Source organism: Nycticebus coucang, chromosome 18 (assembly GCF_027406575.1).
Source record: "Nycticebus coucang isolate mNycCou1 chromosome 18, mNycCou1.pri, whole genome shotgun sequence".
In the NCBI taxonomy this organism is placed as follows: Eukaryota; Metazoa; Chordata; class Mammalia; order Primates; family Lorisidae; genus Nycticebus; species Nycticebus coucang.
In genome coordinates, this window is record NC_069797.1 from 4,285,255 (window position 1) to 4,297,914 (window position 12,660).

The window sequence follows — 12,660 nt, forward strand, 5'->3', positions numbered from 1 at the left end:
TTGTTACTTCTTGTTATTTCCTTCCCCTACTTAACTTTTCGCACTTCCTAGTTGTCCTGAAGCCTCTTTGTTTCTGTGCTTTGAGATTAAAGTTGTCTTTTGGGCGGCGCCTGTGGCTCAGTGAGTAGGGCGCCGGCCCCATATGCCGAGGGTGGCGGGTTCAAACCCGGCCCCGGCCAAACTGCAACAACAACAACAACAACAAAAAAATAGCTGGGCGTTGTGGCGGGCGCCTGTAGTCCCAGCTACTCGGGAGGCTGAGGCAAGAGAATCGCGTAAGCCCAAGAGTTAGAGGTTGCTGTGAGCCGTGTGACGCCACGGCACTCTACCAAGGGCGGTACAGTGAGACTCTGTCTCAAAAAAAAAAAAAAAAGGTTGTCTTTTGGTACAAGGATTAAAAAATGAAAAGGAAGGAGAGTAAAAGAATGAGAAAATGAGAGATAAAAAGAAGAAAGCTAATGATGATAATTGTAACAGGCCATGCATAGTGAAGCATACCAGCAATTATCAGTGATCTGGCGGCTCTAGGGCTGGTGTATTACCCAAAGTTAGATGATTCTGACCAGCCTTATCCAGAGTGAGACCCTACTTCCATCAAATATGGAAAAAACAAACAAACCAACAAAAACATGAACTTTAGTGAGGAACAGCTGTTGCAACTCCTCAGGAGGTCAAAGCAGGGATTTCCAAATCCAGGTGTTGAAGACCACCATGAGCCAGATCATTGCTGCAACACTGCCATGGAGGCCTTAGAAATGGTCTTCCAAAAAACCAAACACAAAACACACTCAAAAGAGAGAGATTATCTTGATTGTTACTTAAGGGATTTATGAGAGAAAGATTAGAAAAGTAGAAAAAGAAACAAAAAGAAAAAGAAATGGAGAAGAGAATAGAAATAGTATAAAGTTTAAAAAAAGAAAAAAACAAAAAAGTTAAAAAAAAAAGGAAAAAAATCAAAAAATACATGTATTGCATGGTCCGTAAGTAATGCTCCAGGATTAGGAAAAGCAAAAGAAAAAGAAAAAACCTTTTCTTCCTAATGACAATACGTGGCACTTCTTGGTTAAGGGGGGGGGGGAAACCCAGTACTCTGTATTCTGCATGTGGTAGAGGTGGGATGTTATCAGCTAGTTGCCAAAGAGATCCAGTCTTGTTTTCCTGATTCATTGATGTTATTCTGGGCTTGGTAGCTAACTGTATGAGAGATGAATCCCCATGGGGGTGGTAGAGGCAAATTCTTGAAGCTTATGCCAGACTATGAGGTGGGGAGGCAGGGAAGACTCTGCCATCCAAACAGTTCCCTGCAGCCACAGATGGAGCGGTGTCGTAGGCATAATCTGCTCACCTCTGCCCATGTGTTCAAGGAAGTCAGCCCTGGGGTAGCTCCAACTGCTGGAGTCAGAAGCATTAACATAATGGGATACTGTGAGGCTTCTCCAAGCTTGGCTCCCTTGGGTGTCAGCCAGCTCAAGGTTTTAGCATTATCCACACCTGCCCTGTCAGTCTCCCTAGGCAATGGGGACCAGGCTGCCAGGCCTCCCACTGAACAGGCTCCAGGACCAGATCTGCCCAGCCAGTGGCAGTAAAATGATAGCCTGGGTTCAGGCCTCTGGTTTTGTCCCTAAGAGGCAGAATATACTCTCTCCAACCCTTGAACAAAAGGCCAGCTTCTGTGCACCTGAACGTCCTGTGGGACCTATATTCCTGCTTGTTTCGTATCAGTCTTCAGGCATGGATGGACAGGCCCTCCCAGAGTTCAGTTCAACTCCCAGTCCACTCCTACAGAATGCCATGGTGCGGTGTGGGGAAATCACCTGCAAAATTGATCCCCCAGGGATTCCACATGCAGGCTCTCTCTCTCCCTGGGTTGCTGCAGTCCTTTGCATCTGCTTTTCATGCGTGCCTCTCACCCTTCTTAACGTTTTGCTCCTGGTGCTCCATTCTGTCTCACTGTGCCTTTGCAATGTTGTTTCTGGACAGGACAATCCAGATGGAGGCACCTAAAGACTCCGCTCATCAATTTGAGATCAGCTGATGAAGAAATGTCTCTAGTCTATCATCATGGAGCCTCCCTTTCTTCATTCTTTTTAAAACCCATCTGGGTATTTATGGACTGAAAATAGATTAGAAGATTTTTTTATATTTTCACAAAAATGAATGGATTATTTTGTTTCAACGTATTACTGGTGTAAAAATATTTCATGTTACATGGATCATTTTTGTGATGCTACAGTCCTGACTATAGGTATGCCCATCACTCATATGGTATTCATAGTACCCACTAGGTTGGCTTAGTCCATTTGCCTCCTTCCCTCTACCCCTTTCCCTTGGTTGATTTCCACATACTTTTACTTCCTTCTATGCACATGTGAGTTCATCAGTTAGCTCCAATTTAATAGTGACTGTATGTGGTGTTTGTTTTTCATTCTTGAGGTATTTTACTTAGAAGGATGGTCTCTGGTGCCATACAGATTGTTGTAAAAGGTATTAATTTATCATTTTTTGTGGTTGAGTAGTACTCCATGGAATACATATACAACATTTAATTAGTCCACTCATGAATTTGTCAGCACTTGGTTTGTTTCCACATATTGGCAATAATGAATTGTGCTGCAATAATCGTTCAAATGCAGGTATCTTTTTGGTAAAATAATTTCTCTTCTTTTGGGGAAAATAACTAGTAGTGGGACTACTGGGTCAAATTGTAGGTCTACTTTTAGTTCTTTGAGAAAACGTCATTCTCATTTTCATAGAAGTTTTACAAATTTGTGCTCTAACAACAGCATACAAAAATGCCTTTCTCTCTGTGTCCATGTCAGCACCTATTGATTTGGGAATTTTAATAAATTCCATTGTAACTGGAGTAAGGTGATAATGTCATTGTGAATTTAATTTGCATTACCCTAATAGGTCATGAAATTGACCATTTTTTCTTATTTTGAGAATTGTCTTTTCACGTTTTTTGCCCACTTGTTTATAAGATGGTTTGTCTTTTCCTGTTGGTTGCTTGAGTTATTTGTAAATTCTAGTTACTAGTCCTTTATTGGAAGTGTCATTTGTGACTATTTCTTCCATTCTGTTGGTTGTCTATTTTGATCTGTTAATTGTGTCTGTAGCAGTGCATACGCTTTTTAGCTGAAACAAATCCCAGTTTTGGTTTTGTCATGATTGCCTTTGGGGTCTTTTTCTTAAATTCTTTGCCTAGAATCATATTTAGAAGAGCTTTTTCTACATTTTCCTCCAGAATACTTATGATTTTGTGCCATAAATCTTTTGTATATCCTGAGTTTGAGCGGCGAGGACTAGTGGTCCTACTTCATTCTGGTGCATGTAACAATCCAATTTTCCCAGAGCCATTTATTAAATAAGGCTTCTTTTCCCCAGTGTATGTTATTGCCTGCTTTGTCAAAGATAACTTTGTTGAAGGTAGGTGGTTTTATATCTGGGTCCTCTGTTCCATTGGTGTATTTCCATATTTTTGTAGAAATACCATGCTGTTTTTGTTAAACTACAAGGCTATAGTTTCATAGTATGGCTGCAAGTGTGGCACTGGGAGTCCTACAGATTTGTTATTTTGCTTAAGATTCAGGCTCTTTTATGGCTCCAAACAAAGTATAAAATATTTTTTTCTTTATCTGTGAATTATGACTTTGGCAAATTGATGGAGATTGCATTGCATTTATTAATCACTTTAGGTAGTATTGATATTTTAACATTATTGTTTCTACTAAGTCAGGATATTTGTTTATATCCTCTGCAACTTTTTTGTTCAGAGTTTTATTGTTTTCCATGTTAGAGAAATTTAACTCTCTTGTGTGTAAGTATATCCCTACTTATTTTATTTTGTTTTTGTTTTTATGAATGTTACTTAGTCTTTGATTTGACTCCTGGCTTAACTGTCATTGTTATATAGAAATGGTATTAATTTATGTATATTGGCTTCTTATCCTAAGACTTTGCTTAATTTATTTATTAATTCCAGAAGACTCTTGGCAGAACCTTTGGGGTTTCTAGGTACAAGATTATATCATTGGGAAAAAGTGATGTCCACTTAACCAGTTTGGATACCCTTAATATTCTCCTCTTTTTTATCTTGCCTAGGACTTCTAGCACTATGTCAAAAAAGAGTGGTGATAGTGGGAATCCTTGTCTTACTCCAGTTCTTATGGGCAATGCTTTCAACTTTTCTCCGTTGAATATGTTAGTTGTATGTTTTCCAAATATGACTTTTATAATTCTGAGATATTTTCTTTCTATGCCTAGTTTGTTCAGGGTTTTTATCATGCCTTGTTTGCTATCCTTTGCATATGGAATGAAGTCATCTTGGCGCTTCATTTTTTTTTTTTTTTTAGTATGCTGTTTTATTCAGACTGCTAGTTTTTGTTTTTTTTTGTTTTTTTGAGGGTTTTTGCACCTGTATTCATAAGGGATATTGGTTTCTACTTTTCTTTTGTTATCATTGTGTCTTTCCCTGGCTTTTGTATGACTATAACATTAGCTTCATAGAATGAGTTGGGGAGGTTTCCCTTTTTCTCAATATTATGGAGTAATTTCTACGTTATATGTGCCCGGTATTCATTGTAGGTTTGACAGAATTCAGTTATGAACATATCTTGTGCAGGGCTTCTCTTTTTTGACTAGATTTTTCCTTACTGGTTTAATCTCACTTTTCTTTCTGTTTTTTGGTCTACTCAGTTTTCTTTCTTTCTGGTTCAGTGTTGGAGGTTGTGTGTTTCTAGGAACTTTTCTATTTTCTCTCTGTTCTCTAGATTATGTGCATAGCGATTTATCTGGTATTCATGGATGATTTTTTTAATGAAAATTTTGAAATTATTAATGTTTTACTATACATATTGTATTCTCTCAGAACTGAGGGGAAGGGGAAGGCCCCACTCAAGTGAGGTAACAAACTTGCCATCAAAATTTAAATATAACTGACAATGTTATGGTTAGTCCAAAATTCCTGAGAATTTGAACATAATTTCGTTTCTGTGAACTTAAAAACAAATGTTTATAATTTTTAAAATAATATGTTTGAAAAGAAATTCAACATATCAACATGAATATGTTAGCAAGGCAAACCATCATCCAACTGTATGTCTGAAAATGTCTGTTTTCTACATTATGTGCATAGTGATTTATCTAGTATTCATGGATGGTGTTTATTTTTGCAGTATGTATTTCTGCAATGTTACCCTTTTCATTTCTGATTCATCTAATTATAAACCATTCTCCCTAGAATTAGGTAATAATCTCCCTGTGGTTTTTATTTGCAACTACCTGATGATTAGAGAAATGAGCCTTTTTTCATGTGTTTCTTGACCATTAACCTATCTTCAATTGAAATCTTTCTGCTCAAGTCTTTTGCCCTTTTTTTTGATGGAGTTGTTTGATTTCTCCCTTGCTTATTTGCTTGAGTTCTTTGTAGATTCTGGTCATCTGCTCTGTATCGGATGAACAGCATGTGCATATTTTTCCTCTTTTGGTAGGTTGTCTATTTATTCCTTGGCTGTGGAGCAATCATTTAATTTGATCTCTATATATCTCAATTTATGCGTCAACTTGAATTTCATGTAACAACAAAACCCATTCTATATAGAATTAGCAGTTTGTAGTCTTCAAACATCACAGCTTTGAGAACACTCCATTGCTTGATTTATGTTTGTTTTGGTCTTACTGGTATGCAGTTACCACTGCAGAAAAGTATTCATAACTTATTTTGTATAAATAGAAGTCATTTCCTTTGAGTACATACCTACAAGTGGGAATAGTGGATCAAAAAGTAGGTCTAAAATGCTTATGTAGAGGTCTAAAGTATATATAGTATTTCAGCAATCTGAGTCCATTCTGCAAATGATTGGGTTTTATATTCCTATAAAGATATGAACATATACTTAATTACATTAAGTGTTCTGCATAACTTCATAATTTCTATATTCCTTCCCTTCAGGTTTTGTTTTTTCAACAAACAAAGTTTTCATGCTTTCTTAATGCATTTCTTTTTAGTAGGTATGCAGTTGTATTAGGTTAAAGGAAAAAGTATTTGGCAGTTCTAGACTGACAGTCACATATTGAAAATGCCTACTACATAGTATATTATGAAGGTTATGTAGACTTATTATAACAGGAAATGTCCTTATTCTCTCCATTTGCTGCTGTTTAAGTTGACAGCTTCTCATCACGATACAAATTTTATTATACTTCTTCAAAAAAAGAAAGAGATAAGTTAATAAAAGTCCATCACATAACAAGTTAATGAACAGTTATATAATCCTATTGGTTGATGCAGAAAAAAAGCATAAAGAAAATTAAACACTCTTTCACATTAAAGATACCGAGGAAATGGGGGAACATTTCAATTTAATAATGAGAAACAATAAAACACCTACAGCTACCATCATTCTTGTTTGGGGAAAACTGAACACTTTTCCCTTGAGATTGAAGAGTAGACAAGGATACTCACTTTTACCGCTTTTATTCCATGTTGTATGGAGGTGTTAGCTACTGTAGTAATGCACACAGGTGAGAAAGGGAGAAATAAAAAAATCAAAATAATATAGAAAAACTTCTATAATTAAAAAATGAATTCAGCTAGATTTCAAGATACATGGTCAACTCATAAAAATTCATCACATTTCCATATACTAGCAATAAACATTGGAAACTGAAATTAAAAACATAGTACTATTTACAACCTCTCTAAAGATAAGAAAATTCTTAGGTACACTATTAAACAAAATGTGCAGGGTGTGTGTGCTGACTATTACAAAATGTTGATTAAAAAGGCTCAAGGAATGTGTTTATCCAAACGGAGAGACATATTGTGTTCATGCTTGGGAAGACTCAACATGGAAACAGATTTAGTTGCAATAACTATCTGAATCCCAAGTTTTATTATAATGTAAGCATGGATAGGCTTTTTCTAAAATGTGTATGAAAAAGTATAGGTCCTAGAATAAGTAAAATCATTCTGACAAAATTGAAAGTGGGAGGGATTATTTTACTCGATATTTAGGCTTACAGTATTACAGTCAGTGCTGTATGAGAGGGGGATTGAGGCATAGATCAAAGGAATAGAAGAGAGAACTTAGAAATAGCCCCAAACCATATGGCCAACAGATTTTTGACATCAGTACAAAGCAAATCAGTGAAGGATAGAGAAACTTTAATACAAATGCAGTCAAAGTAAGTGGACATCCATAGGCAGCATAATAAAGCCCCACCCAAGTGTCACACTCTATGCAAGAGTTAAATGATAAAATGCTATGGAAGGGGTCATATATTGACACTTCCATTTAAAAAACAAAATATAAACCCTTTAAGAGGTTTATAAAAGAAACACTAAGAGAAAATCTTTAGGATCTAGGTCCAATCAAAGAGTTTTTAGTCTGGACAACAAAAGCACAATGAATCAAAAGAAACTTTTTATAAATCAGACCTCATTAAAATTGAAACCTTTTGCTCTATAAAAGTCCTGATATAGATGTGGATATAGGAAGAAACAAACTACCGATATAGGGAGAAAATATTTGCAAACACATACCTAAAAGACTAGTATCCAAAACAGGTAAAGAATCCCTAAGCCTCAACATTAAAACACAAGGACAAAAGCCATAAACAATCCAGTTAAAAATGAAAACATCAAAAGAGTTTTCCCTGAAGAGGATATACAGATAGCAAATAAGAATGTAAAAATACAGCCCATGCTATTAGCCTTTAGAAAAATCCAAATTAAAACCAAATGAGATATCACTACATACCCATCCCACCTATCAGAATGGCTAAAATAAAAAAAAAGTGACAACACAAAATGTTGCCAAGAATGCAGAGAAGCAGGGCCACTCCCATATTGTTGGTAAGAATGCAGAATGGTATAGCCATTCTGTAACAGAAGACAGTTTGTCAGTTTCTTGTACACCAAACATGTAGCCACAGAATGTAACAATTCTCCTCTTGGCATTTATCTTAGAAAAATGAAAACGTATATTTACAAGGAAACCTGGATATTCATAGCAGTTTCCTTTATAATAACCCCAGAGTAAAAGCTTCAGATATCCTTCTCTGTGTGACTGGTTAAAAAGTGTGCGGTATGTGCTAGTTACCAAAGCTTAGCAGTGAGAAGAGAAGAAGTGTTGACACAAATAACTATTTGGATGCTTCTCTCAGGAATTATGCTTAATGAAAAAGGTTAAACCCAAAGGTTGCAAGGTTATACCATATGTGATTTTATCTATATAATATTTTTGGAATGGAAAAAAAGTTTAGAATAAATAACAAGTGAGTGATTCAGGGGTTAGAAATGAGGGAAAGATCAGGAAGGAGGGTGGTGTGGTTGGTTATAAATGAGCAACATGAGGTAGCATCGTGTTTAATGTACTGACTTTGGGAGTGGATAGGACACATCTGTACACCTGATAGGAGAAATCAAAGATTGGTGCACTGCATCAAATTCAATAGGCTGAGACATTGCACTATAATCGTGCAAAGTTATCATCATTGAGGGGGACCAGGTGTGACAAGCCGAAAAATGGTCCCCCCAAGTGCCATGTTCTAATCCCTGGAACCTGTGAATATGTTCCCTGGGATGGCAAAAGGGAGTTGGCAGATGTGATTAAGTTAAGGATCTTTCAATGGGGAGATTATCCTGCATCATTCAGGTGGGTCCAGTGTAAGCACAAGGTTTTTATAAGGGAAAGAAAGGAGGTAGAAAAGTAAGAGAAATGGATGTGAGGATGAAGTAGAGGCTGGAGTGATCCAGTGGCTGGCAGAGACCACAATCCCAGGAATGCGGGTGGCCTTCAAAGCCAGAAAGAGTAAGGACACGGATTTTCCCCTAAAGTCCACAGAAAGAAGGCAATCACACCATCCCTTTAATTTTAGTCTAGCAAAACCCACCTTAGATCAATGTTCTCTGGAAATTTCAGATAATAAATTTCTGATGATTTAAGCCACCAAGTACGTGGTCGTGTATATCAGCAGCAACAGGAGACTAAAATAACCTGTGGCATCTCCCTATATTAGTCCTTACAGTTTCATGTAAATAGATAATTATCTGAGTAATATTTTCAATTAAAAACATTAGGAATCTGATCTCCAGTATGAAGAATGCCAATTCAAGTTGCCGTGAAGCATGAAAGCTAAAGAACAGGGAGGTAAAAAATAAGAAATTTCTCCTGTTCGATAACACTTACAGTAACATCTAATAAACAGAATGATTTACTCCCGGTACTTGTACAGCTTTCTCCAACTTTTCTTACTTCCCTCCTTCTAGTACAGTGCAATGGTGAAATGTTGGCCCTCACATCAAAGTGCTTTGATCCATATTCCAGCATTACTCCTAGGGGCTCTGAAACATTGGATGGTTGTTCCAGAATTGGAAATAATAACAGTAATATTTTCCAAGGGCAGATATAAACAATTATTTAGGGGAATGTGTTTGTAGTATGTTGGTACCTAGATTGTAGTATTTCCCTAAATTCTCCACCCAGACCCCTTAACCAGTCTTCATGCTCTGGGCCTTCATCCTCCAGAATTCACTTTTCCCTGCATTAGACAGCCTTTAACAGTTCCCAGTGATCCCTGCAGTGGACAGCCTTTGTGGTTCTCAGTGATCCCTGCAGTTGACAGCCTTTAACAGTTCCCAGTGATCCCTGCAGGAGACAGCTTTAGTGGGTCCCAGTGATCCCTGCAGTGGACAGCCTTTATGGTTCCCAGTGATCCCTGCAGTGGACAGCCTTTGTGGTTCCCAGTGATCCCTGGCTTATTGTACCCTCAATGAATCCCCAACAATAAAAAAATAATAATAATTAAAAAAAAGAAAGTTTCATTTGGTGTAGTACATAATATAATCCTTTTTATCTCAATGAAACATGAAGATATACATATGTGTGCGCGTGCATGCGCACGCGCGCGCGCACACACACACACATATATATAGAGAGAGCTGGTGTGCGCATAAAGAGTTTACCAAAGGGGGGAAAGTAATTGAACACCTAGTTTAGACTTTGCTGGGAATCAACACATTACAATTTGCATCATGCATTTATTTTATCCAGAATGCCACAAACCCCTCTGTGAATTTATAATGAATTATTGAATTTCCGCTAAGAAAGTCGCACTTGTGGCTCAGCACCCATAGCTCACATACACCAAGGCTGGCGGGTTCAAGCCAGGCTCCAACCTGCTAAACAACAATGACAACTGCAACCAAAAAATAGCCAGGTGTGGTGGCGGGCACCTGTAGGCCCTACTCGGAAGGTCGAGGCAAGAGAATCGCTTAAGTCCAAGATTTAGAGGTTGCTATGAGCTGTGACACCACAGCACTGTACTGAGGGCGACACAGTGAGACTCTGTCTCAAAAAAAAGAAAGAAAGAAAGTTGCAATTGTATTAGCATTGAAAGCCAGTATATTACATACAAATAGGAAAAAGAAGTAATCCCACATCATGGAAGAAGGCAGTGAGGCAGTGCTGCAACAGTGTCTTGAAAACTGCTTGTGACACGTGAATTGTTGTGTTTTAAATGCCCTTCCATGACCCAACTGGCCAAGTTATATGGTCCCATTGAATTTGACCCACACCCGTACACTCAGCCTCAGCAGGTATATGGGGATGTTAAAAAAGGAAGAATTTTTCCAAGAACAATAAGTAAAATTAAGAAGGCATTACATTTGTCTTCGTGTTACCATTTTCAGTCTATTTTTTAACCTACAGCCTTCGATGCCCAGAAAGAAAAGTGAGTAAAGGTGTATTGCTGTCCAACAAATCCTTCACGTTCTTCTTCACAATATGTCTTTGTCTCTTCAATGGCTTGTAATGATTATGATCTTGCAGGCACTTCCCATAAGCTATCTGTGCATTATTAATGAAGTTCTATGACGGGAAACGTCCATCACTGCAATGATTCTTGAAAAGCATAGATTCATTCAAACTAACAATGCATATGAGTTTGTCACAGTTTTAACATATGCATTCTTCTTGCAGATGGTTGAAAAAGAAGGTTATCTTCAAAAAGCTAAAATTGCAGATGGAGGAAAGAAACTAAGGTAATAAAAAGTTCTTTGACCCACTTTTATATAACTATGCTAGTTCCTGTATCCTTAACTTGTATCACTGCTATTGTTTGGGAAGCAAGGCCCTATGATAACAGACTGGTCCCTTTTGCTACCACTATGATCAACATTATTTTTAATATAATTGTAGTTTTTGAAGAAAGGCACAACAGTACATATTATTACACAGAGCATACAGATATGAAATGCTTCTTGTCCTTTTAAAGTATAAGTTCTTTAAAAAAAATTAAAGGAAGTAAGGCAATGGATCTTGATTTCTGGGATTAACAGATTTTGGAGTAAAAGGACTTATTTTCATTACATAAAAATTTCCTGGAGGGTGCAGTGAGTGTCTCATGCCTGTAATTCTAGCACTTAAGGATTCAAGGCAGAAGGATTCCTTGAGCTCAGGAGTTTGAGAGCAGCCTGAACAAGAGTGAGACCCTGTATCTACAAAAAAAGAAAAATTAGCTAGTAGTGGTGGTATATGCCTGTAGTGCAAACTACTCTGGAGGCTAAATCAGGACAGTCTCTTGAGCCCAGGAGTTTAAGTCTATAGTGAACTATAATTGGGCCACTAGACTTCAGCTTCAGACTGGGCAGCAGAGCAAGACTCTGTCTAAAAAAGAAAAAAACGAAAAAAAAAATCCCTACAGTAAATTAGGGGAGCAATTGTTTAAAGGATGAAGTAGTTGAACTATATTTTTAGATAAGTAAATCAGGACCCTTTCTTACCTCACCAACAGCATGGATAAAAAAATCCTCATGGTTTAATCTCATTTCCCACGTCAACCCTTCACTGGGGCTTGATGGGAGAAAGGAGGTAACATCATTGGTCAATCCTACTCTCCAGCCTCATGCAAAGAAGACGGGGGGGTGGGGGGTGGGGGGAGGGATATTACAAGAAACCAAGATGATGCCCTACCATGGGGGTTATGTAAAGTATCCTTGCCGATCCATAGCAAACTTTGTAACATCTCTGAGAAGGCAGGGCCAGGAGGAAGCAAAGGACCAGAATAGGGCCCTTCCCCTAACCCACTCACATGAATATGATTTTTGGTAGTTGTGATCATTGTATACTATTGTGTACTTGCTTTATTTGCTTTTACTTTAATATGTTGTTGTACAATTTGCATGCTGCAGTTTAATTTCATATAAACATTTGCAGGCAGTTTCATTATTTCAATCTATTTGTAAACTATTATGCATTCTTTCAGCTTTTCTCACTTAAAGTTATACAAATTTTAGTTTTTCCTTTTTTTTTTTTTTTCCTTTTTTTATTTTCACCATAGATATACAGAATTGAGTTTGTGGCCTTGTGTTATCATTACTCTGGGAATGATGTCTAACTGGTTTTATTTTATTTTTTGTTTCTAATCCTCACTTCCATCCCCTTTAGACCTCCAATTTAATGCATTTAATGTGTGTTCATCAAATCCACTTTCATATATATATGTATGTATCAGAATATCTGTGTCACCTTAAAAGTAGTGTGTAGTTGTGTGTATGTGAATGTGTTGTATTGCATAAGCATTTTTGTGTAGTAAATTACATTATGGTTCTTACTACTTTCATTCAACGTTAGTGTTTGGACATCTTTCTATGGTGCT

At 37.3% G+C, this 12,660-nt stretch overlaps 1 protein-coding gene across 5 annotated transcripts in view; it reads left to right on the forward strand.

The window, feature by feature from the left end:
• Positions 1-12,660, forward strand: part of LOC128570679 (rho GTPase-activating protein 15-like) — a 333,490-nt gene that overhangs the window by 185,203 nt on the left and 135,627 nt on the right. For all 5 annotated transcript variants that reach the window (XM_053570057.1, XM_053570058.1, XM_053570059.1 and 2 more), the window contains one exon: positions 10,983-11,044. In XM_053570057.1, the coding sequence (XP_053426032.1) occupies positions 10,983-11,044 (62 nt within the window). The remainder of the gene's footprint in view (positions 1-10,982; positions 11,045-12,660) is intronic.